Here is a 25,425-nt window from a genome sequence, read left to right on the forward strand (position 1 = left end):
TTTATCCACTTCTCTGCAAGTGCTGATGGTGGTTTCAATCCCACATAACAGAAACAACTGAAAATAATTAATGTCCAAAACGAAAGGGTTCACAACCTCAAGGTGGAAAATCTCCACATTAGAAATAAGTTAAAATCCAGTCCTGAAGGAAAAAGCAGTATGTATGCCATAGTAAACAAAGCATTCTCTTGGAATCAATTTTGCAAAACCTTGCAAAATTATCCAGCATGAAGTGTTCCTTGCACAAATAGAATGAAGCAAGCTTCAGTACTTCAGCAGCCAATAGGAGGCCCTCATGTCTGAAATAAATAATGTTGACTCAAACTATTACCCAAAAGCTCTATATTGCCACAGGCTTGTTGAGTAAATGCCAAAGCTCTGGACGTCTGTCTGAATTCGAAGTGGAGATGCCAGTGGGGTAGAATGAGAACAAAATAAATGTTAAACTATCCAGAGAAGGGTTCCAGGGTTACTAGTGGATAGAAAGTAGATTTTATACCAGGAGACAAAGCAGGAGGCATTGAGGAACAATATACTGGCGTAGTGTCAAGGAGAGCAGATCCTCTGGGCTTGCACATTTTCCCAACATGTCCACCTCTTGGCTGCTCCAAACTCCACTAGTTATTATAGCACAGAGTTAAAGAATGGCCAAGTGGGGGGATGAGTTTTGGGTTGGGAACAGTGGAGAAGGAGACCTGTGGAAGCAAGAGTTAAACAACACAATTGCAAGATTAATCACAATGACTTTCAATAAGCTTTGTTTCAAATAACACTTAGACTGAAAACGTGAATGGCCTAAAGCTTCACTATAACTAGGCCTCAGGAATCTAGGTACCTGGAAATCAAGAAAGGTTATGCAAAGTTTCATACGAACATTCCAGAATTAACATATCATATTTTGAACAATGAACGCTCTACAAATAGTTCTTAGAATAATCACTGCATTACAACATAAAATCAAAGAGCACCTGGTTTTCTCTGCATGAATGAACTGTACTAGAATCATGAATAACACTGCTACGTCACACTCTGATTAAGAGTTCCAAGACTCAAATGTTCAGGAATTATTATGCACCTTAATCAAACTGCACATCAAGAATTCAATGTCTAGAAATGATCTCGCACTCTGACGATCTGTATTTCAAAAGTTAAAACGCCAGGAATGAATTGCGCACACTGTTGCCGTTTCGAACATCAAGAATCAAAGGCCATGAAATGATCGTGCACACTGCCAATCTGAATGCCAAGAGTTAAACGCCAGGAATGAATTGCACACACTGTTGCCGATTCAAACTTCACGATGCAAATGCCATGAAATGATTGCGCACACTGCCGATCTGAATGCCAAGAATTAACTGCCAGGAATGAATCGCACACACTGTTGCCGATTCGAAATTCACAATGCAAATGCCATGAAATGATTACGCACACTGCCGATCTGAATGCCAAGAATTAAATGCCAGGAATGAATCGCGCACACTGTTGCCGATTCGAACATCACAATGCAATTGCCATGAAATGATTGCGCACACTGCCGATCTGAATGCCAAGAATTAACTGCCAGGAATGAATCGCACACACTGTTGCCAATTTGATTCAATGCAAATTCCATGAAATGATTACGCGCACTGCCGATCTGAATGCCAAGAATTAAATGCCTGGAATGAATCGCGCACACTGTTGCCGATTCGAACATCACAATGCAATTGCCGTGAAATGATCGCACACACTGCTGTCCTAAATGCCAAGAGCCAAATGCCAGGAATGAATCGTGCACACTGTTGCCGATTCGAACATCACAATGCAATTGCCATGAAATGATTGCGCACACTGCCGACCTGAATGCCAAGAGCCAAATGCCAGGAAAACAATCGCACATGCGGTTTTATGTTTAGGCCCAAAACTCGAATGTCACTGGAAACTGAGTCGGGGGCCTAACCTGACCTCCGCCTTACCGCCGTGCTTGAAGATCACCAAATAAATGAGGGCAGGCCTGGAAATTACTTGATAGGCCTCCGGGACAGGAGCTCAGGAAAATGCTGCTGCTCTGCACCGGGACCTCTGAATAGTGAGCACTTGGAGCTGGGCTGGCTGTCTTATATAGAGCCCAGCCCCTCCCGCGAGCCACACGCAACCATGCTGCAGGAAAGGCTTCTAGAATGTCTTGGAATAAGGACCACACCCTGTAATCCTGCAAAGAAGCCTTGCAAATGAACAATGTATTACAAACAGCATTAATGACTTTTCAAGGTAAAAGCTCTGCAATGCAAAAGGTTAACATACTGCATAGAAACACAATGCATGAAATATGCCCTTGCATAAGAACTGGGTTTTTGCATTTACGTCGCCCATAGAGCGCACACTGTCCTGATGTTGACATGTAGCTCATAGACAAGATCTCACATGTTGTATCCAGATAGCGATTGTGGACAAAGTATATGAGAAGAAATATTTGTGGGTGAGATTTGGTACTATTAAACTATGGACAAAGCAACTTAATTGAATTGCTATGGTGTAGCTGCACCTTATTCAAGAAAAGCACTTGAAAGGTAGTCTTGGACACCTTTACCTCAGAACGATGACAAGGCTGTGAGTCTTTTGGGAAAAAACCCTAAGTGTTTAAACTTAATTTTGGCAATCCCTAGATTCCCTCTGAAAAGTTAGATTACCTTTTCTTTCTTAAACCACACCACATTTTGACATTTTGTCATATCCTTCTTAAGTATCCGTTCTGATGTGTTTTCAATGGTGAGAATATTTACATGTTGATTTTCTTCATTCAGGCTTGGCTCTAATTTATTTGACAAAGGTTCTATTCACATTATAGATGCATGTGTTTTTTTTTTTTCTGAACTCGATTTTCATATGCTCTGATTACATTTTGGTCATCACACTTACTGCTGTTCATAAAATAATTCAGAACCTGTTTGTGCGCAGGTATCCCATACATTTTCTCTATTGTCCCGATGAGTCAGACTATGGAATCCCATATCACCCTTTTTTACCTGTTTGAATTGGACAGGTAATTCTTAGTTATTTCAGTTGCAGTACTACTGTTTACTTTTTCTGGATATAGGGTGGTCTTTATTCTCTGGCTTACTAATACTGGCATAATGTTAATCTTTATCTGAAGCCGTCCAATCAATGCTGGATGTTTGGTTGCAAAGACTATTTGTGTGCTTACCAATAACTTACATTCTTCCCGTTGCTTACCATTTGTTTACTTTATTGGCACTCTACTTTGTTATTCACTATCTTTCATTGTCTGTCTTGTGTTTGTCCCTCTCTGGAGCATGTACTCTTTATCATCCCCTTTACTGTCTGACTTGTCATTCTACTTATCATATATTGGGAACTTCATTTATTTTTTTAGGTCGAAGCCTACCAGACTGCACACCTGTCTGGTTTGCTAAAGACATCTTTGGAATATTCAGAAAGCTTCCCCTGGGAATGCCTTCTGCTCATTGTTTACCATTGGCTTTGTAGTTTGGAACTCGCCTTGCTTTCTTTATGTTGCTGGTTTTGTTTTAGGCTGTCCAGGTTGAGGTTGTCCCTCTGATGGGGCCTAGCCTATTTTCTGTATTTTTCCACCAGTGCTCATGTTCTGTAAACAACCTTTTAAATATTGTTCTTATCTTGTCCCATTTGCCGTGCTTTCCACGACGGAGGTCAAATGTGCTCTGTCTTCCAAGGGAGATTGATATTTACCTTTCTTTCTCTGACTTCAAAGTGAGAGGACTTATGTGCCAATCTTGCTGTGAAAGGAACAGATTCTTTATAGCACACAACTCAATTTAATGTTTGTAAATGAACTGTGCAGATATTTTACAATACATCAATTAGAAAAGCACAAATGAAGCTTATTTTTGTAATTATGAAGTGTAGTGGAAACAAATATTTTAATACGATCAAGAGAAAGCAATACACTACTTGTTGACATTTCCACAGATTGGCGTTTGTGTGCTGTAACCTTTTTTATGTAAAACTGTATGCCTGTGCAAATGAAATGCTAATTTCAATTGAAAATATTTTGTTTATAATGGCAGTGCACTACCACACCACACCATACATACTCCACTTTACGAAACTACACTCTACTCTGCCTTACTATATGCCACTCCACTCTCCGTGACTCTGTGCCTATGCAGTCTACGCCACTGCACTCTTCATCACACCACTCTTTGCTGCACTGCTGTACTCTGCGCCATTCTTCTCTATTCTGCACCACTACATTCTTCACCACTGTACTCTACATCACTCCAGTCTAGGCTACTGCACTCTACACCACTTCACTCAGTGCCACTCTACTCCACTGTATACAACCGTGCTCTGTGTGACTGCAGTCTCCGCCAGTATTCTGCCAATTCTTATTTACGTTGCTTTCCGTCCTTGGTATGTTTCTGGAGTGAAATTTCCATAAATAATTCCTTTAGAAAGGCTTCATGTCAATCTTTAATAATGACCCATGAAGCAGTGCCCATATACATCTTAACAGGGTTGCTCAATCTTTAAGTTTTATTTTTGCAGTTAATGCTATTAATAGGGAACTTACTGTCCATTCACCAGCTTTTTGTGATTTCTGTCCAGTTTATATATCACACGATTCCAGCGTTATCTGTAATGTTGGTGTGAAGGTATTCCATTTCTTTTACATAACCTCTGCTCTTGCTGTGTATTAAAAATACTTTGAGTTACAAGACAACTCGGTATATACTTTTTTGAATTTTGTTTGCAGTTTTTATATAGGATTAATTTGGCAGGGCATAGGAGCACTTTACAGATTACATTACACATGGTCAGACTTTTTATATTCTTTTAGGCAGGGGGTTTGCCTAAAATCACAGAATGTTTTGCTATCGCTGGGAATCAAACCTGTTTCTCAGTTTCAAATTCTGCAGCTCTGATCTATAGACCACATTTCCTTCGTTTTAACTTCCATAGAACTTAGATATTTATGTCCGCCACTATGGACATACATGGTTTCCTTATTTTCCCCATTTAATTGGATGTAAATTTTGACAATCTTGGCAATGTGTAGAACTGATGGTTGCCCATTGGAATCATCATAAGTTGTGAATATAACACTTCCCTTTCTGAAAGACTTTCAGCATAGATTGTACCTTCCAATTTGGAGTCATAAAGCTTACTAGCTTTCAGCCAATACAACCTCTACATAGCCACAACTGCACCTGTTAATAGACCGCTACTTCAAGATATTAATATAGCACCCCAATAGAAACTTAGGATGATAAAAGAAGCCTTCCCTATTCACTTTTCTTTTTATTAGAGCTTTAGTAACCATAAACAGGTCACTTCATAAACAAAATGTTTTATCTTGCATTCTGTGTGTAATTCATTCTTTTCCTTTTTCTGATAGTTTTCGCAGCCCACCACAGTCACTTTCAACATAAAAATGTTGAGCTACTCCTAAGCCTTTGGGCTCTATATAGTAATTTCCTCCTCACGTTTTTCAGCTCAAGAGAGTGGACCTATTTGTGCCTACCATGACCCCCCCGACCCCCACACCCAGAATACCACGCCCTCGTCTTGGTTTAATATCATGAGCCCTAACTCTCTAACTGCTCATCATCACAATTCAGGTAGGACACAGAACCAAACTCTACACGTCTTGTCAAATGTTTTTTTCACTTTATGGACGAAATTAATTGATCAGCTTCCTTCATCATCTTTGATATAAATCTCAATCCCCCCTGTTACTTTCAAGAAGGTGAGGAATTGCTTCTGTATTTTAGCTCAATTTTTTCAAAAGCATTCCATTGTTTCCCCCACCATGGATGCATCGATCCACACATTTCTAACTTTCTAAGCCTCTTAAAAATGATCTTGCTGACTGCATTGCTTAAAACGTTACTCAAAACATTGCTCTTTTCATCTGGATTTAAATAGGATGCAGCCATATGCCCCTTCTGCATTCCTCTTGAAGGTCAGTGTCATTGTCGTCTTTTAATTAAGTTGTTTTATAAAGCTTAAAAATATAGTCTTTCATTTCTGTTCTGATGTCTGTGTTTACAAGCATATTTATAAAGCACAAGTTGTTTCTCCCCGGTCGTTTTTCCAAACTATTCTTGTCAGGAAGCACCTGTTGATTGGGTTGAAGTTTCCTTATTGCCTCGTAATTTTTCCTTACATCAGCTTGTGTTTCTGTTAAAAATAAAAAATAAAAACCTTCGTGTGAGTTAGTCCTTAATCTTAACCGTAGTTTGACTGTTAGTAGATTTAATGATGTTAGCTAAACCTAATTAAAAATGTTTCCTCAGTCATATCAAGTTGTTGAGAAGCTCATTGCTTAGCTCACCTTCGGCTTCTTGTGCTGATTTAATAATTCACTGAGTAGCTATTGTAATTCCTTGTAAGAATTAAGACTTCCGCAGTGCTGCCATTGATCGTTTTCAGTACTGCCTTAATTACTGCTAGCATAATTGTTTTGCTCTTATTCATAGGCCCGCTGTGTTTTTACATCCAAGGTCACCTCAAACCGTTTTTCCATTCTTTTTGCTTACAAGCCTCCTTTACTGCATAATTTTCCTCTCTTGCTTTAGATTTGGGGGATGACGCAGTAATCTGACATCCTTCTTAGCATCTGCCTTCTAAAATAAATTATCTTTTTCTTTGATTTTGAATGACCCTGTTTTGGGGGAATAAAGAGTCCTTCCATCTTTTTGTGGGGACCCCTTAGTTCAGATCTGATTTCACACAGGGCACTGACAATTTATTCTCAGTCGATGCCTCAATTATACTTTCAGAGAATTGCAAAATAATGCTCCAATATCTCCACTGTCTCCCGCAACCCCAGGTCATCCCACTTATCTTGAAAATATTTACTTAGCATAGATTGTTGTACTGCATTCACCCATCTGTTTCTATTTCACCAAGACATCTTTACAGGTTTATATTCGGTATATGTTCCTGTATAAGTGCACCATTTCCCTGACGTACATTACTTTTACCCAATTGAGAGTCTCTACATCCAGTCTAACATTGTTTAGGGCCTCTACTCGAATAAGGATAACTCTTCAACCGTGCTTCTTGGTTGGAACTGAAGGTTCATGACCCACTACCATATTGAATCCACGCTGATATCTCTATTTTCCCTTGTGATCTTTTAACTTGCCAAAGTCACACAGATTGCTGTTCCTGTGGTGTGTGGAAACATTGCCCAACACCTGCCCAACCACAACATTTAGAGATCCCCATTGCCAAGAACTTCTCTTTCTCACATTGCTCAAAGAAATGGCACAGTTCAAGTACTAACCTATTTTAAAGAGTCCTTTCAATACACAGTATTCAACATTGTAAAGCAGCTGTGTGCTAGGTTAGCAGAGCTTCAACTGAACCTTTCAGCTGTCTCCAATCATTCTCACCTGCTATTTCCGATAGTTCCTGATACATACATGCAGATCTGTCTAGTTTATCATGGTTTTACAGTCAGTTTAATTTACAGTGGGCAAAGGGCAATCAAGCAAATTTCCTTTGGGTATTTCCATGTATGTCATAGTTAATTTTGCAGGGTTACTTAATATGGTGTGATTTCCCATTGCCAAATCGCTTCTTGAACCTTGTGTGTTTAAATACTGATGAGTGCTGCTGAGGTCTGTGCTAATGTTTACCTATATTTCTTGAATTAATCATCCATTTATCCCTGGATGTGCTATAGAATAGGCGCTAGCAATGGTTAGTAGGCATACTTGTATATTTATCCTCAATAATAGTTTTTTATAAACATTGATGAGACTAAAAGTGTAACAGTGTGATATAATTTATGGTGGTTTGATTGATGGAGCTTGCGAAAGACAAGCTTTTTTTTTTACTATCATTATATTTTTCTGTGTTAGGAATTTCTTGGAATTTTATTTTGAAATTTGATACATGTAACTATAGTACAAGGAAACGTTCTCCAAAATTGATGTTCTCTGTATCATTTTTTGTTTCAGATATGAAGGGCGGTATATGTTTTCAGGAATTTAAATATGACAAGTAATGTAGCAATAATATGAACCTGGGGAGTCGGAAATAGTCTTCAAAAATCAAAAGCATAATTTAACTTAAATTAAGCAAATAGTCACAATTTGTCTGTCCCTTTTTTTTTTCCTTACAATCTTTATTTAGCATTTTAGTATAAAGTACAAGGCACATTTTACAACATCATCAAATATATCATTGAAGGAAAGAGGGTAGTGGAAACTGCCCCCAACACCTTCCATGGGTGGGTTAGCATGACATTAACGGGGAATTAAACAATGTTCCAAAAAGTACCCATCGAGGCCTTTTCTTCTTCCTGCCTCCCATAAGAACATATGCAGACCCTTGTAGCAACAACATTCACACCCAACAATGGACTTCTCCTCACCCTCAAAACAATGTGACAAATCAAAAAGATGGGCTTAAGAAGTGGACAGATCAAAGAGAGTCATCTGCGGAGCCCGGGAAAGAGAGGACCCGAATGTCTGAAGCTTTTGACATCTTAGACATAGTAAGATCTCTGCCTCGCTCTGTTTTGATGCCTAATATGTGTGACAAAGGGGCGCCATATAGCCTGAAACTTAGCCACTTTGTCCCTGATCATAGCAGTGAGCCTTTCAATGGCATATATATTCCACAGTTTTCCCCGTTATAGATTTAGAGTGAGTGCCTGAGGTTGTTTCCACATTTGTGCTATGCATAGTCGCACCAGTAAGAGAAGATGGGACAGGAACCACCCCTTTGGAGTCGTCGTGGGGAGAGCCCTCTCTGCGCCCTGGTCGCCCAGAAGGACCAGTAGTGGATCCCAAGGAATTGAGGCATTGGTTATACTGCGTATAGTAATTATTACCTCATCCCAGGAAGACTGTATCTTCGGGTAAGTCCACCATGTGTGCAGAAATGTGCCTTGGTCCCCTCATCCCTTCCAGCAAGATTCCGGACTCTCAAACATACTGTGTAGCCATACTGGTGTTCGATACCATTGTGTAAGGAGTTTATAGGTTTTTTCTTTGTGGTGAAGGCAAATTAAGGATTTAGATGCCCTTTGCCAAATTGCCTGAGATGTCTGTTCCCAATTCTCTTTCCCATTGTGCCATGCATTCATGCTTCTTTGCAGGAGTGGGGTTGAGTATGTAGCGTAAAGTGTTTCCTCCGTACCAGATTTTTAAATCTCTGTCGTCCAAATACAAAAAGGTGGGACATTGTAAACATCAACTCAAAGTATAAGCTACATGTATTCCCCTTATAAAGAGAAAAAGTGATAACCACTTGTAGATACAAATTCAGAGACTGACCCGTCTCCAACAACCAGAAAAATGTGTTTTGGGTGATGAGCAATCAGATTGTATGTGCAGTCCGTCTCTACTCGGGAAAGCAATATTCCTTTGTCCTTCAGTGGGAGCATTAGAGGCCAAGGGCTTTTTTTATTAGCTCTTGAATGATTAAGTAATTGTTTGAGAAAAATGATTAGACTGTATCAGTTAGCTTTTTGGGAAACAAAGATTTGTCCTCCCAGTTCCTTTGTTTGTAACACTTACTAGCCGTCCAGGATAGAGTCTACCAAAGTCCAAAACTATTCAAATAATCTTGAAACCCTATTATATTATAAGGGCATCAGCAGTTTTACGTAGAAGCTCAATATTTTGTTTGCTTTCATTCCCTCTGTGTTGCAAATAAGACCAGAAGACAGTGTCAATTTTTACTACACTGAATTTGTGGTTATTTTTGGGGCCACTGCCTCATGAGAGATTAGCACTATTGCTTTCTTTATTGTGACTGTGAATAGGCAGCCTTGGTTGTAGGTCATCAGTGTAAAGATGTCTCCATTGGTCTTATAAGCCTTAAGATGTTAGTTCTAAGCACTGGGCAGGGACAAATAAGTGTGCCTGTTTATCTTAAAAGAACTTCAGTCCTGGACTTCTTTAGCCAGCACAACCTGTCTTCTTGCAACCAGATAAGCATTCTTCTGATAACTTGTGTGTGAGTATTTTGAAATGGAGAGATGCAAAAATATCTTAGGAGGTTGTGATATGTGACTGAGATAACTGGTAAGTGTGATAGCTGTATGGACCTTGCCCAAGCATTACAAATGTCAAAGTGAGAAAAATCCTAAGTGCCTGGCTAGAAATAACTCAATAACTATTGCAAGCCCACATGTTTGCTTCTATATTGAACTCCCTTCACACCAGTGCCAGCTCAAAGGAACTAATAATATTGCCAGCTGTAGATGTTATGCTAATTTGAGGAGTTTAAGGGGGTCATTAGGAATTTGGCGGACAGAAACATCTGTTCACCAAACTCCCAATGAGAAGACCGCTGAGGTGCTGACTGTCTCCCCATCAGATCCATTACAACCTTTCCACTGGGCTGACCGGCGGAAACCTCAACCCAGTGGGAAAGGAGCGGCAGCATTGTTCCCGGCTCATAATGGAGCTGGTGACAATGCTGCCGCACTCTGGGTGCACCAGCACTCTTGAAATGCGCACTGGCTGGACATTAGACAGTTTGCATTTCAAGGTAGCTGGACACGGGGCCCCCTTGTACTTGTTCTCTGCCAGCATTTTCGTGGTAGTGAAACAGACATAAAAAGGCTGGCGGAGGACAAGGTTGCAATAAGCAGGGCGGCGCTGAGTTCAGCACCGCCCTGGCAGATTACAGCAAGGACCACTGTCTGCCCATCGGGCTCTTGGATCCTTGCGGGGGCAGCTGTAAGTTAGCGGGTCTTCCCGCCAACCTCGTAATGTGGTGGTTGAACCACCACAGCCGCGGCGGTCCGACCACCAACGTGAGTCTGGCGGTCTTGTGACCGCCAGAATCGTAATTGCCCCCTAAATCTTGTTTGCATAGAATCCAACTTCAGTTCTCACATTGAGCAGTATTGAGTGCAACTGTCCGTGTTTAATGAGCCAAAACTCAGCCTTTAACCAGATGGGTTCCCTCCCCACACATCCCATTAAATACTGTTGCTTTGTACACTTTTTCTAATGCCCATTTACTTTAATGGCAAACCTATGAGAGGATAAGGTTTATTTAAAAAAAAAAAAAAAAAGTAAAATAGATCATGCATGCTCATTACTTGAGTGGTTTTGCACAAGTGCTTATAGAAACTATTTTAAGAGAAAACATTACATACTGATGTAAGAATGTGGCATTATCTCTCTACTTCACTGATGATATTCTATGTTGCTTACACTTAACTTCCCAAAATTTTTGTAAAAATCCATTGTGATACCTTTGACTTGTACGACTTAACTGCTGGTTCTTGTTGATAGATTTTTGTGCTTAAACTAATGTCAACTTGATTTAGGACAACTAAAACGTCAGCCTTTGTATCCTCCATGCACTTGGCATGTTCTACTTTGATATGACTTTATCACAACAGTTGCATTTATTGTGAAATAATGTATTTTGCTATTAGAATGTATTGAATCAGTTAGAATTTTGTTTAGTATTTCTGTGTTTTGTATGTTTCAAAATTGTTCTACTGTACATAGCGCTTTTAATTTATGTATCTCCCAATGTTTAGTATCAAGTTGGGCAACTGTATTCTGTGGCAGAAGCAAGTAAAAATGAAACTGGAGGGGGTGAAGGAATTGAGGTCTTAAAGAATGAGCCATATGAAAAAGATGGAGAAAAGGGACAGTATACACACAAGATATATCATTTGAAAAGGTGAGTCAGTTTTCAAATGATTTATATTTAGATTTTTTTGAATAGTAAACAGAACTTTATGCCTGCATTTACCATATTATTATATTATAAGGTTAACTGCATTTGTGATCGTCCAAACATTTTCCATTATTACAAGTCTTCCGTGTATAAAGGTTTTTGCTTTGCCTTAGCATGGTATGCTTTGTGAATTAACATGTTTAGATGCGGAGTAAAACACCTTTGTCATACATTCTTCACCTATGACCCCGTAAATACATTCTTTTAATAGTAGTACATCTTTTATGCCACTCTTTTTTGTTTTTTAAAATCTAGGTTATCTTTTAGCATGTTTCTTATGCCTTCTTTGTCTGAAATTTGTTATATAGTTTTTCCTACTTTCACACAAAGATCTCCTCTTGGCTGGAGCTCGGTTACGTTAGGTGGGTGGCATGGTGATCCAGTAAGCCCATTAGTAGGGTCTCAAAATGTAGGAAATGTATTGAGTTCTTAGGATATCAATTTAAAGTCCAAGCTGTGCATATTTGTTCTGTGTTTAAAGATTTACAAGGGTTCTGGTGAAGCAGTAACCCATGATTTTTTTTTTTTATCACATATGTTCTCCACCTCTGTTGGTCCATCATCACTATTAACAGAGTGAGAACTATATTCATAAAAATCAAGAAGTCTTCATTTGGAACTTCCAGAAGTGCAGGCTGATCATGCAGTTCCTTTCTTTATCTGTATGTTTAAATTATTTCTTAAGTACTCTCCCGTGTCCTATTATCTAAATCTTTTATTTTCCAGGTCCTGGATTTATTCACAAATAACACTATTGTAAAATTTGACTATGTTGCAAATGATGTGTAAGACTTCACCAACACACTTCATGCCCAATATATTCATTCATGTTTTCTATATTTACTTCTTGAATTACTATGCCTTAGTTTTTTCATTTGTTTTGGATTTGATGTATTTGATGTGTATTTTGATACAGTTTGGATGTAGCTTTTGATATAGTTATCTTCTTAACTTGAAGTCAGGTGTTACTTTAAGTATTTAATGAATCTTTCACTTTTTCACAATTGAATCTTTCATCGATTCACATGCTTGACTTGTCATCGTCTGCTGGGGATCCTCCGTAACTTTAAATAGTGGCAAACGGAGTTATACTCACTATAGCCCTTACAACAGTGCTTCTTTAGTAGCAAATCCACCTAATTTCAAACAATCTGAACTTGAGCCATTGAGGTGGAAGTGCTGAACTCTCTACTCCCTCTAGATGCCACCATCTTTCTACTGCACGTCAAGGGTGAGGCACTCCCCCAAAGAGATCTGGTCTACATTCCCATATTGTCTACCTTTGACAGAATGTGAACCTTTTCATCTCCCTGGGATTCCTGCCAGGCGTCATTTCAGCTATGCTGTACTGTGAGTTTTTCAGGGATTATTTAACTTTTTTATCGCCCAGCATAAGAGCCTTGTATAAGTAAAAGGATAGTGGAGGACACTCCTAAAAAAACATCAAAAGACAAGGCTCTTAGCAGGATAAATCAATTACATTAAAAGTGAGGACAACTTGATATTTGTATCCTAAGTGGTGCAAAAAGACACCATAAAGGATTTGATCAAAAGTTATTAAATGTACTGTATAAGATTCATATGGATGCATTGCTGTACTGCAATAGAGAAAATGGCAGCCATGTATTATTTATGAACGAAGTTTACTTTTTCAAATGTCATTCACATGTCATTTACCGATAGAAGAATTACTGCACATTTACAATTTGTACATTTTCTCTTTACATTCAGTCTTCTGATAGAAGAATTACTGCACATTCAGAATTTGTACATTTTCTCTTTACATTTTTCGGCAACAAAGAAATATTGCTACTTATTTGTGCTTTTACATGTGATCGATTGGTGTGTAATGAAAAATGTTAAGAAATGCTGACGTAAAGTCCTTGTTAACTTGCATATAATTAGCAGCCAAAGACCACGTTAATGCACAACAATTATGACAAATTTTCAAAACATATCTGAGAAATTCCGAATATTGCTAGAATATCATAAATGTTTAAAACAAAAATGTAAAGGAAGACAATGTGTCTGCAATGACGGACAAAACCGGTCCAGGGTTTCTTATATTCAAGTTCAGGGATCACGTAGCCTGGCAGTATGATGGACTGTTGTGCGGTCCAAATAATTATCAGTAGCTGAGGTTAATGCAAGCATTCCATCCATCACTTTTTTGTATACCTTAGCAGGTTTCAGCAAAACCACATGTGCAGATCTTTGATTCAGAACTTAGAAGTAGATATCAGTGATCAGGAACAGCCAGATAGAGCCTACAGTCTGATGCAGCCTGTCGTGCTGTATATCCCAGATTATGAGCCCATTGGGAAAGAGTATGATCACTGTCCAGATAAAGACTCTAGAAATCATGAACAATATGATGAACGTCATGGGAGATATTAACTATCTTGATTTCACATGCTGCATTATTAGGATCCACCCATGATGCATGTGCCCATAGCTTTTCTCGACACTACAAGAGATAATGAACACCTTTAAGAAACTGAATGGGGGAGCGAGCACACTGTGTCTCATCCCAGCACAGTTCACCCCATTGCACCCTGTTAAACGCAGTGCACTTACTTCAAAGTTGCTATAGTTTTTCATCAAAGTTGGTGCAGATAGTGCTGTTATCTTTAGACACATGTTTCTGGGTTTAGCCCTTCATCGGTAGAGAGCAGAAGTAGTGGAGAGCAGAGAAAGGTAATCTGGGGTTACTGCTATGCTGCCCAAGTCTTCACAGGTCACAGTACCACCCACAGGCACACAGGTGCATCCCAGGTGAGCTCAACGGCTTAAGGAAGCCTTTTAAACACAAGGGGGAGGGAGTACCTGGCCTCTCATCCCAGCACAGTTCACCCCATTGTATTCTGGTAAATGCAGTAGGCTTACTTTAAAGTTGCTGTAGCTTTTCACCAGAGTTGGTGCAGGTAATGTTATCTCTGTACATGTGTTTCTGGGTTTAGCTCTTCATCAGTAGAGAGCAGAAGTAGTAGAGAGCAGAGAAAAGTCATCTGGGGTTGCTGCCCAAGTCTTCACAGGCCACAGTACCACTCCACAGGCACACAGGTGCATCCCAGATGAGCTTGTCAGCACAGTGTCTCAAGGGAGCCTTTTAAACACAAAGGTGTGAGGGAGTGTAGGAAAGTACCATCTTTTTGCCATGGCAAAGGGGGAGGGAGCACACTGCCTCTCGTTCCAGCACAGTTCACCCACTTCCATCCTAGAAAATGCAGTGCCATTAGCCCCATGAGATGTGAAAAGTTTATATAAATTTTAAAGTGCATTGTATACTGCCGGTGGCAGTCAGACTTCAGTCACGGGCCAGTTGTCTGAGGCATCTCCTGGAGGCCAGTGCATGTGGGCCTGAGGGGGTGGGGCTTAAACAGTATTAAATTTGACAGACACCATAATCACAAGCAAACGCACCTGGGCCTACAAAGTGTGCATGTCAGGTTGCACTGCTGCCTTTCTCCGGCCAAGCCTGACGTGCATTAGAGGCCTCTCTCCAGGAGTCTCCACCTGTGAATTAGTGAGCTGTGTGTAAATCAAAACTGCAGTCCCTGGTCTCCTAATGAGAGGTGATTTTGCCTGCCCAAGCCAATCCTGGCACTACGCTCATGCTATGTAGTAGCACGTTAGATGCAGTAATTAGTGCGGGGTTTGGAGGCTCCTGTCCTCGAAGCATGACCAATCACTGTATGACTTGATCGTGAAGCTGTGCAGTAGTTTGCCATTTCTATCCTTGCTGCTCAGCTAGCCTGTCTCTCTGTCTCTCCCCTCTTTGTGTGCTGAGCATTGCTAACTGCACACATTGCACAAGGGATGGGTGGAGAGAAATAAGCAAGTCCACACCTGACTCTGAGCCTTATGATCACGTGGATATCAGCACAGATCCCCTTTTGTCTGGAGTGGAGTGGACTGTGGAAACATGCATCCTGTCTAAGTTGGTCAGTACATTTAAGTTTGCTGCTAATTGCTAAGGTGTTCACTCTAATGTAAAAATAATAATAGTATAAATATAAAAAGAGGTAAAAATGAGGAATCAGTTTGTGGCTGATTGTGCTGAACTTGCATATGGCACTGGCTCTGCCATGGGTTTTTAGTCAATTTAACACCGATGTAATGTACTGTATGTAAGTCAGACCTGAGGCCCGTGTTTCCTTCCATTAGCGTGGTTCCTTATTCCCATCGTCTTTACTTTAATGTGATAAGCCATTTTGGGTCTTGTGTGTGCCAGAGTTGAACCCAAGACCTTTCTCCAACCCCTGTACAGATCAAAACACTGTTTAATTTCTGCAAAATCAGGAGAGGAGGAAGGAACCTAGGAGATGATGAGAGGGAGAGAACAGATATTCTCTCAGCCAGTAGAGCTGCTATGCACATCGACAGCCCTGGGGGGAGTCGTGCACACTAGCATCCCTGCACAAATGCAATCCTGTGCATTGGTGGGTCTGTGCAGTACTAGCTCTGAGTGCGGTAACCCAGGAAGCAGATGTACTCTCTTGCCTGCTAACAAAGGCAGACCCCTGAACAACAGACTTTGTAGACAGCTCGTTTGTGCACTGAGAGCCTTACTGGCAGTTGTGCAATCTGCTAGCCATGTGTGCAGGTAGCACTGAACTGAAATCTCCCTGTGCAAGAAAACTCTGCAGGCAGTTCTAAGCACAAGCCACATTGAGCACTGCAGACTACTCGATTTGTGCACTAGTCGTCCTGCACACTGGAAATTGCAGCGGCAGGGATCCTTGTGTGCTGACAAGCAGCCTTGTACAAAAACAGCCCTAGAGAACTATTAACAGTCTGCTAGCCCTGTGCATTTCCAGCTACGTTTCCCACCACCTAGGTGCATTACCAGCACTTTACACTGCCAGCCCTGTGTATTTTTAGCCGTGTAGCGACAACCCTTTGTCCAGGTAAGGTAATTACAAACCTTTGTCACACTGTACAATTTGAATTTACACATTACGCTAACCATTGAACAATTCTAATTCAGTAGACATGGAGCATTTTTATGTGTTTCAATATTTTAAGTCTACACTTTCACAATTGCTTTATAAAATTTACTTCAAAATCAAAAAACTTCTCAGGGAGAACCTCCCGAGACTCTCTAATGACAGTCAGGCTTGCTCGCTATATTGCTTGCCTCAGGACACTTAACCCGAAGTTTTACGTTGCACCACTTTCAAATGTCACCAGCCACCACTGCTGCAGTGAATGTAGTTACACCACCAGAATATGATAAAAATATATTGCTTCTGAGTACAATATAGTGATCTGGCCGGTTGTAATTTAAAATCACTACTATAACATGTGGCATAGAAAACTGCCTGTGCTATGTACAAAAGCCTGTTTTGATTTGCGTGCTTAAAAGCATATAAAGTTTGTCTGGTAAGCGCAGAAAGCTGGGCTCTTGATATGTGAAAAGATAGTGTCTTACATGTTGTGAATACTATGCCCTCACACTGAACAATTATAGAAAGGTTGTTTTCACTGCTGTTTTTTCAAACTATCAGACCTGGATAAAATTAAAATCACATGTCTATTTCTCAGCTTGAGAAAAATGCTAGAGATGATGATGAAATCTATTTACCACATAGCTTCTAAAATATAATTCAATTGTGAAATGGATTTTCGGTAACTTTAGATAACAGCAACACTAAGAAAGAACCCTACTTTAGAACTGGCCTCTCCACGCTAATCCAGAGGACCAGAGCACATCCTTGAATGGGTGCGAACAACATTGTTCCTGAAGGACAATGGCTTAACCTCTTGCTTGGAAGGGCAGGGATGCTATCAACAAGCCGTCACTCATCTGGAATTAGCTGTCTGGATGGGGGCTGGTGGAACATGTACAGCTGGTAGAACGAAGAGCAGCTCTGACAGGTCTGCATTTGACTTTGAAATGCCAAATGGGGATCTCATAAACTGCTGTCATTGATTTCCATGGTCCTCTAAATTTTTTGTCCCCAACTTCAGCATGATAGAAAAGCAGTAATGGACCTGACAAAGGTTGATGACACCTTTTCTCTATAGGGATTGGCTAAAGATAGTACGAGAGCTCTTCTAACTGAAGAATGGCAGGAGCCATCGTGTTTTAAAGGCTTCTGGGAAGGTGTTCAGAGGACGTATGCAAAAAGGAGTTGGGATACTGTAAGAAAGTAGTTAGAATTGGGTGTTGGGAATTCTCCAATTGCTGGTTAGAGCATATTTTATGACTGTCATCTCACCACCACTACTGCCTCCTCAGAATTGCACCTAGGAAAACACCATCTTGAAGGAAGAAGACTGACTGAATATCGGAAGAAAAAGACTCAAGGACTGCCAATTCCTGAGGGCACCCTCAGACTGGAACTGTTTTCCATAGATCAAGTGGTTGGCTTCTCAGTACCTGCTGCAAGGGCTGAAAAAGTAGATGGTGTTGCAAAGCCCCACTCACCTGAAAATCAGCTATTGCAGGAACGAAGATAATCTGTCCTCTCGTCTGCAGGCTAATCCACAAAACCCTAAGAATTCTAGAGTCTTGTTGACCGGCCCTTAACGGAATGGGGGATAAATGAAATAAGAAAAGGTATGGGTAGACTGCTCCGCTGTACAGTAAGATGGGTGATCCAGTTTCCTCTCAGGTGCTGTTGTATGTTTAGAACATGGGGCACACACCTCCAAAGACAACACACACCCTTTGCAAGAAAAAACACAGAGAAGAGGTAAGTCACTCCATAGACTTACAACAACACCCACAATTCCCCTTTCTTCCAACCTCATTAATAACACTCACCAAAGCCTTATGAATAAATAGGGGGGATCAAGAATTCCACACCCCTATTATCAGCATAAGAATGTAACTTGTATTACACCACATACTCATATTAAGCACATAGGAGCAGTGGCATGCACAAATGTCTTGAATGGGAACAGTGTCTCTGAACCTTCACCAAGGTTCTTTGGCAATTGGGAGGCAATGGATAAGCAAGCACAAAGTGAAAAAAGATTCAAGTCTCCTTGGTTGGGTATATAGTGGACTTCCATTGAGGATAAGCGTCCATGAATATTGGCACAGTGCACTGACTTGGGGCAGAGAAAAAAATGATGTAGTCTATAAAAAGACAAGAGAAACCATTGAAAATGCAATCCAGGAAATACCCTAGGTTGAGGTACTTGAAGGTGGTGTAAAACAGCCAGTCTCGGTATGCCGCATGATTCAGTTAGGCTGTCTGAGTCAACGCACAGCAAAATAATATGAGGCAGGAAATCTGGAGCTTGCGTGGGGAAGATCTTTCTTCCAGGAAAAGTCTGTGAGCCTAGCGCGTGCAGTAAGGCTGTGCGTGGCTTAAATCAGCTGTGTATTGAAAATGGTGGCTAATGTGAGATCTGGGCCTTCTGTGATCTGGAATGGTTCTGTGCCTTCTCCGAAAGCATGCAGATTAAAGGAGGATTATCGAGGAGTGACATAGAGAAGCAGCAGGGGTGCACAGCTAACCACAGCTACCCACTGGTTGCACCGCTCTGCATGAAGTGTGCACACAGCTCGAGTCCACCATGACCCACAATGCCTCCAGCATTCAGGACAAAGAGCCAGGATGCACGCCACAAGCAGCTCATAAGAGAGTGACAGGCACGCCAAGGGGGCCTACACAGTGTTAAAGTGGAGGTAAGTATCTTGGGTAGCCAGCATGTGTCTAAAAGCAAAGCAAGGTGTTGCATACTGTGCACACAGTGCGGTCTACAACAGGTGGACTCAGAAGGCCCAGCTGATGACTGGAGACTGGACACTGCATGAGCCCTTGCTGGAAAGACCTGATGCCTGGAAGCCTGTCCTCAAAACCGGAGGACTATAGAAGTGACCAGGAGGGACTTTCCCACCAAGTAGAGAAAAGTGGGACAACATTTCTTCCTCCTCCAGAGGACCTGGACCAGGTGCTGATGCTGATGCTTTCCCAGGCGTAGCCTTTGGCACAAAAATCAGATTAATTTCACTCATAGCTTTTTCGGCACTGAATACTTAGCAACAGGAATTTGCATTGAAGGTATCCAACGTCGTGGAGCCCTGCCCAGCTAAATATTCCAGCTTTGCTCTGCAAGTGCATTTTGAGGGCCAAGATAGTGGCGGAGTCAAAAACTAAAGTCTTGAACTGGACACTGGGAGCATATCTCTCCCAGTGGCGACGCAACCTCAGCGGCTATGGAATGTGGCTTTGTCCCACTTGGAGTTCTTGGTGCCAAAACCAACAACTTCAGTGAGACAATCTCATAGTTCGAGGGACCCTTGCCAGCTTCAGCTTCTGATCATTTCCCTTTTTTTTTTAGTTCGAAAAAGTTCACTAAATCACAAGATTGGCTGGTCTTTCTTTTGGATTATCTAACCAGTGCGTTATCTCTGTCAGCCTGACACTGTGCATAGGCCCTGGTAAAGTATGAACTGATTCTTGCCATTGACACTAATTTTTTCAAGGCTTTTTTTTGTCTCAAAACTTTAATGATTCATCCCACTATTTTCCCTTCTCCAATTTTTATTTCAATGTCTTTTTTCTCCTTAATTTTGGCAACTTGTTTGCGTTTGGTAGACTTCAGAATTGTTGGTACTATGTGAACTTTATTAACACATTTCTCTGGAGGATTTCCTGCTGTTTATACCACGGCCTCCAGGGGCTGAGGAGAGTGTCTCTTAAAATTGTGATGAGACCTAACCCGGTTGTGATGATTAAATTGTTAAGGGTACCCCATTCGAAACATAGTAGCACACTTTTAACTTGGTGTTCATTGTCTGGCATTTAGAGCGTTGCCCAACACTTGTCTTTGAGATTTGAAATTTCCCAATTAAAAATCACATTGCAAATTTAGAGGCAAGAGGGTATGTATTTTCTAATAATTCTTAATTAAAAAGAATTTTCGAACTATTTCTGTTTGTGCAAGGCACTTATGCTTTACAGTTTACTGAGATATCTATTAGCGTGCACTTTTGTTATCTTTTTCAATCAACTTCCTGTTTTGTTTTGATAAATACGACTTAAGAGCCTAAAAATGTATTCCTTTTTGCATCATTTTTTTCACAGTAAAGTTCCTGGGTTTGTAAAGCTGTTTGCTCCAGAGGGTTCATTAGTATTTCATGAAAAAGCCTGGAACGCATACCCTTTCTGTCGGACAAGTAAGCTATTTTTAATAAACTTTTAATTAATTTTTTTACCATGCTTTCTAGGTTCGCTCACTTAGTTGACTTCTGAAATTCTCAGTAGGTTACAGCAGAACGAAAAAGAGTTAAACAGGAACCAAAATGGAAAGGCAACACAAAACCATTTATTGAATTCGGCCACAGACACGTTAACCGTATAAAGCAGAAGCTAGTGTTATATAGAAATAGACGACACCAGCCTGTAGTGGTTAGGAAAACTGAAAGCAGATGAACGACCAAAACAAGCATTGACAGAGGAAATCTGTTTGGATTCTAACTGAAAGTTCTGGATACTTCCATTCATGCAATTACTCCTTCTGTCGATGCCCTCTGTTACCCATGATTGTACCACCCTGAATTGACGCATTTATGCATCTGCCCATTGACTCATTCTTGCACTCACAATTTGCCTTTTCAACATACTGTACCACAAGCTCACCAGTCAATCAAGAGGTATTATCTGCCAGACCTATTGGCCTTGCTGCTAGTTTGTGATAATGGTTAAGGTGTTTCTGGTAGTGTGACTGCTAGCCTGAGTGTTCTTCGTAGTGTGCAGGTATTGTCTTTAATATGTTACTGCTTGATGTGAGGTGTGTTGCAGTGCTTCCCGCAACGTGTGACTAGTAGTCTGTGAGTGATGTAAGACTTCTACTTAGTGGAGGGTGTGAGAATGCCCTCTGTAGTGTTAGACTCCTATACTGAGAGCACTGTCGGTAGTCTTTAACTACAAGGGTGTTACAAGTGTGTCTGGTAGTGTGCGACTGCTATGTAGGAGTGTGATAATTCACCTGGTATTGCAAGCAGTATGCATAGTTTGGTACAATAATAGAGAATAGTTTCAAATGGATACAATCTGGTATGCTGTAAAATAGCCTCAGTCAGAAAAGCAAAACACTTCAAAAGGAATTTACAACAGCATTAGCAGAAGATGGGATCTGATAAAGATGGAATGTGCTTCAGAAGCATTCTGTTATCAAAGCAAACACAAAGGCCACACTAAAGTAATTATAAAGTAAAAACAAAAACAACTTGCACTGAAGAGGACTAGCTTGTGTGTGGACTTGATCCTTGTGAGAGAGCAAAATGCAGTCACTCAAAGTGAAGTTAACTAGTGCCTTAAGTAGGTTGATCTACTGTCCCATGCCACATGCTGTATTGGGTGGAAGCAAAATGTGAATGCCACAAGAGACCAGTGGACGAAGAGATGGCTGAAAGCCCCTATATTGAAGTATATTATACATATTTTAGTAATATCATAAGGTCTTGGCTAAGGCCAGACTTAAATCAGCAGCTGTTTGTGACAACATAAATACAGAATTTAAAGGCATCTTTTTTTATTGCTTGGACTTTCGCGATCCACAAAAAATCTGCGTGCGACCCAAAGTTCAGAAAACACTGCACTTGTGGTTCCATGGGAGATGCTCATAAGCTTCCACCTAGCACCAGTTGTAGGTTATTCTGAAAATGTTTCCGTAATCAGTCTGAAACTAGAATCTGCAAGAAGAGTGTTACCAAAGATTACCTACTTGTTTACACAATACATATTTTTCTGTTATTATTTTTAACTAAAGTGACTTACACAAACTATTGGCAGGATGTTTATGTGAGGCATCAGAGCAGAAGTTAATCCACAATGTTTGAAGGATTCGTTTAACTGTTGCGAAGGGTAATAAAATCAGTAATATGTGCTTCTTGCTTCAGACTTGCATCCTTTCCACTGGTGGAAGCAATGTTTATATTAATGCACACAGTCGTTCTGCTCATGCTACCCCTATGTTGGTTCGACTTTCTACGTGAAGAGGACTAGAGTGGTCTTCCAGGGTCACTTGGCCCAAATGTAGGGGGATCCTATTTTTGAGGTGGCAAGACTCCTCTTTGTTAGTATGAAACATAGCTTGAACTGTGCTGGGGTGTAATAGAGGCACTAGCAACCTATGCGGAGCAGCTAACCTTCAGGAATGGGCTGCTCTTCCATTCCAAGGCCAAAGAATATATGTGACTTATTGGATACTCAGGAGCTCCTCATCACATTCTGCAGGAGGCCCCATAATGTTTCATTAAACCACTGTTTGGGAAGACGCAGCACCCCAACACCTAGCTTCTAACAGGAGGATTGACCTAGGCCTCAGCAGGTCATATAGCGGTAAGGGGCAGAGATTAGTGATGGATACATGAACTGCTCATAAAATGCTCAGGCGCAGTTTTGGCATTAAAAATGCAATGTCCTCTGCGTGTCCAGTGCCATGCTCCCTTGCTGCTGTTACTCGCGTACCATAGCATTTGTCACAGCCTTAATAATTCATAAGCGTGAAATCGGCCTTTGCATGTTATGTCATGGAGTACATGAGGGGCAGCATTGCCAGTGGAAGCCTGAAGTCATCCATACGTTACTGAGAGATCTAAATCCAATGTAGCCTACACACTGTGTTTGTTCTTAAAAAGGCAATCCCTCACCCTTCAACTAAAAGCAATACCAAGGTATGATTAACTGTGGCACTAGCCTTTGCTGGGATGGTGCTGGCACGTGCATAGGCATTGTCCCATTGTGGTTTTTCTATAAACACTTTATCCCCTCCCATCCAAAAGTACTGCTAGGTGGTGGCCTCAATAGAAATAGGGCAGTGGAGTTTCAGACACTTTCAGATCTTGAAAGTATTGATTGACATTTGGGGAACAGGAACATTTGTCTAGACCCAGTCCATGCTGAGATCTCCCAGGTAATGCATAGGAGCTATAATGATGGGAAGTGTGGGATGGTTGGCTAGTCCATGATGATCACAGTTCAATCTGAGCATAATTTATTAGGTCCGGCATTTACACTCACCATCACCAAATCACCTGATCACCTTAACAATTTAGGCCTGATTGGGCATTGGAGTAATCCTTCCACTACTGGGGCTTGGACAAAGGTTGAGTTAAAGTTGCATTCTGGAACCGAAAAGTCAATGAATATCACCTCAAAGCAAAGTCTGGGGGACTGACTGAAGTTATTTTAAACTACAAAACCTCCCCAGCTAAGAAGTGTATCTTGATCAGATTCAACCACCTATTGCCCTACACCAGATATAAAATTCAGGCTGCGCATACTTTTAGTCAGTAAGTTCACAAATAAGTGGAAGTCTCACCAGCCCATATCAGCTGCCTTTGAATTTTGTAAATATGCTAGTGAGGGTGTAGAACATGTTCTATTCTGCTGTCCAGAGGGGCAGACATGGCTCAAATCGTTATGTAATCTGTTGGAGGTGAGCAAATATTGGGTGGCTTAATGCATTTTGACATCTGATACAAGCCAGGTTGTGGTCTTTGGAATTACCTATATGCAGCATAGGTAAAAAGGCGGGAACGTTGTTTTAAAATGCATGTGCACTTTTCCCAGTGTTCAGTCTAGGCTTTTCTATATTATAATGAATTAAGGGACATGATGGTTGATGTGGTTTGAAAACTGTATAATTGTTTTTTTTCAACTGAAAGTAATTGCTGCTACAAGTATGCTTTTAACATCGCTTTTAAAACTTCCTAATTTGGATGTACTAAAAGGACTATTGGGGATGATGGGTGGCTTTCTCCTAAAGTGTCCACTGTTAGCAGTGTAGTTTAATGCTTACTTGTGCAAAGTGAAAGTTTACTCTCTTCAGCAATTGTTATTGTTTGCCTACCAGGATGTGTTTTAACTTACATGGGCAAAGTGGAAGTAAGCTCTCTTCAACAATTCTTATTGTTTTCCTATCAGGATATGTGGGTTAAATGGTTCTTACATTTACCTAGTACTGTTATTCAGTAAATGCTAAACGAACATGGGCATGACAGTGATATACATGAGGAATTATGGGAGTTCCATTGTCATTCAATCTAGTTAGAAATACATTAAAATTGTTCCAGATAGGAAATGGGGATAGGGACTTTCTTCATAGGGATGATGGAGGTTAAATGACAATTACACATACTTGGTATTGTTATTTAGTAAATGATGAAGGAAATGGGCATAACTGTGTTCTGAACGGGGGGTATATGGGGGTTATTTGGCCATTGAATATATTTAGAAATGTATTATGAATGTTCAAGGTAGGAAATACATCGGATATGATGGGCGTTAAATGCCATTTACATATACCTATCATTGTGCTTTCATGGTTACTGTAAGGAAATGGCAATAGCTACTTTACTCAGAGGATTATGGGTGTTAAATAGCTGTTGAACACATTTTCCCCTGTATTCTAATGGTACTGTTAGAAAATTGGAAATAGATCATATTTAAAAGGGGGATTATGGGAGATTAAATGGCTGCTACATACCCTGGGTATGGTATTTTACATAGTCCCCTTGGGATAATTACCATAATGATTTCTGCATGGGGGTTGTTGGGTGTTAAATGGCTGTTGCATATACCTGCCACTGTAGTGTAGTGCAACGTGTGGAAGAAATGGGCGTAAACATATTAAAATTGTTTCAGATAGGAAATGGGGATAGGGATTTTCCTCATAGATATGATGGGGGTTCAATGGTTAGTACACACAACCAGTACCGTTATTAAGTAAATGTTAAAGGAGAGTGGG

At 40.6% G+C, this 25,425-nt stretch overlaps 1 protein-coding gene across 1 annotated transcript in view; it reads left to right on the top strand.

Annotated features, from left to right (window-relative positions):
- Positions 1 to 25,425, top strand: part of PITPNB (phosphatidylinositol transfer protein beta) — a 348,647-nt gene that overhangs the window by 87,997 nt on the left and 235,225 nt on the right. The window contains exons 3-4 of the mRNA XM_069214679.1: positions 11,507 to 11,652; positions 20,757 to 20,848. Of these exons, the coding sequence (XP_069070780.1) occupies positions 11,507 to 11,652; positions 20,757 to 20,848 (238 nt within the window). The remainder of the gene's footprint in view (positions 1 to 11,506; positions 11,653 to 20,756; positions 20,849 to 25,425) is intronic.

The sequence above is a fragment of the Pleurodeles waltl genome, chromosome 11 (genome assembly GCF_031143425.1).
Source record: "Pleurodeles waltl isolate 20211129_DDA chromosome 11, aPleWal1.hap1.20221129, whole genome shotgun sequence".
NCBI classification, from domain to species: domain Eukaryota; kingdom Metazoa; phylum Chordata; class Amphibia; order Caudata; family Salamandridae; genus Pleurodeles; species Pleurodeles waltl.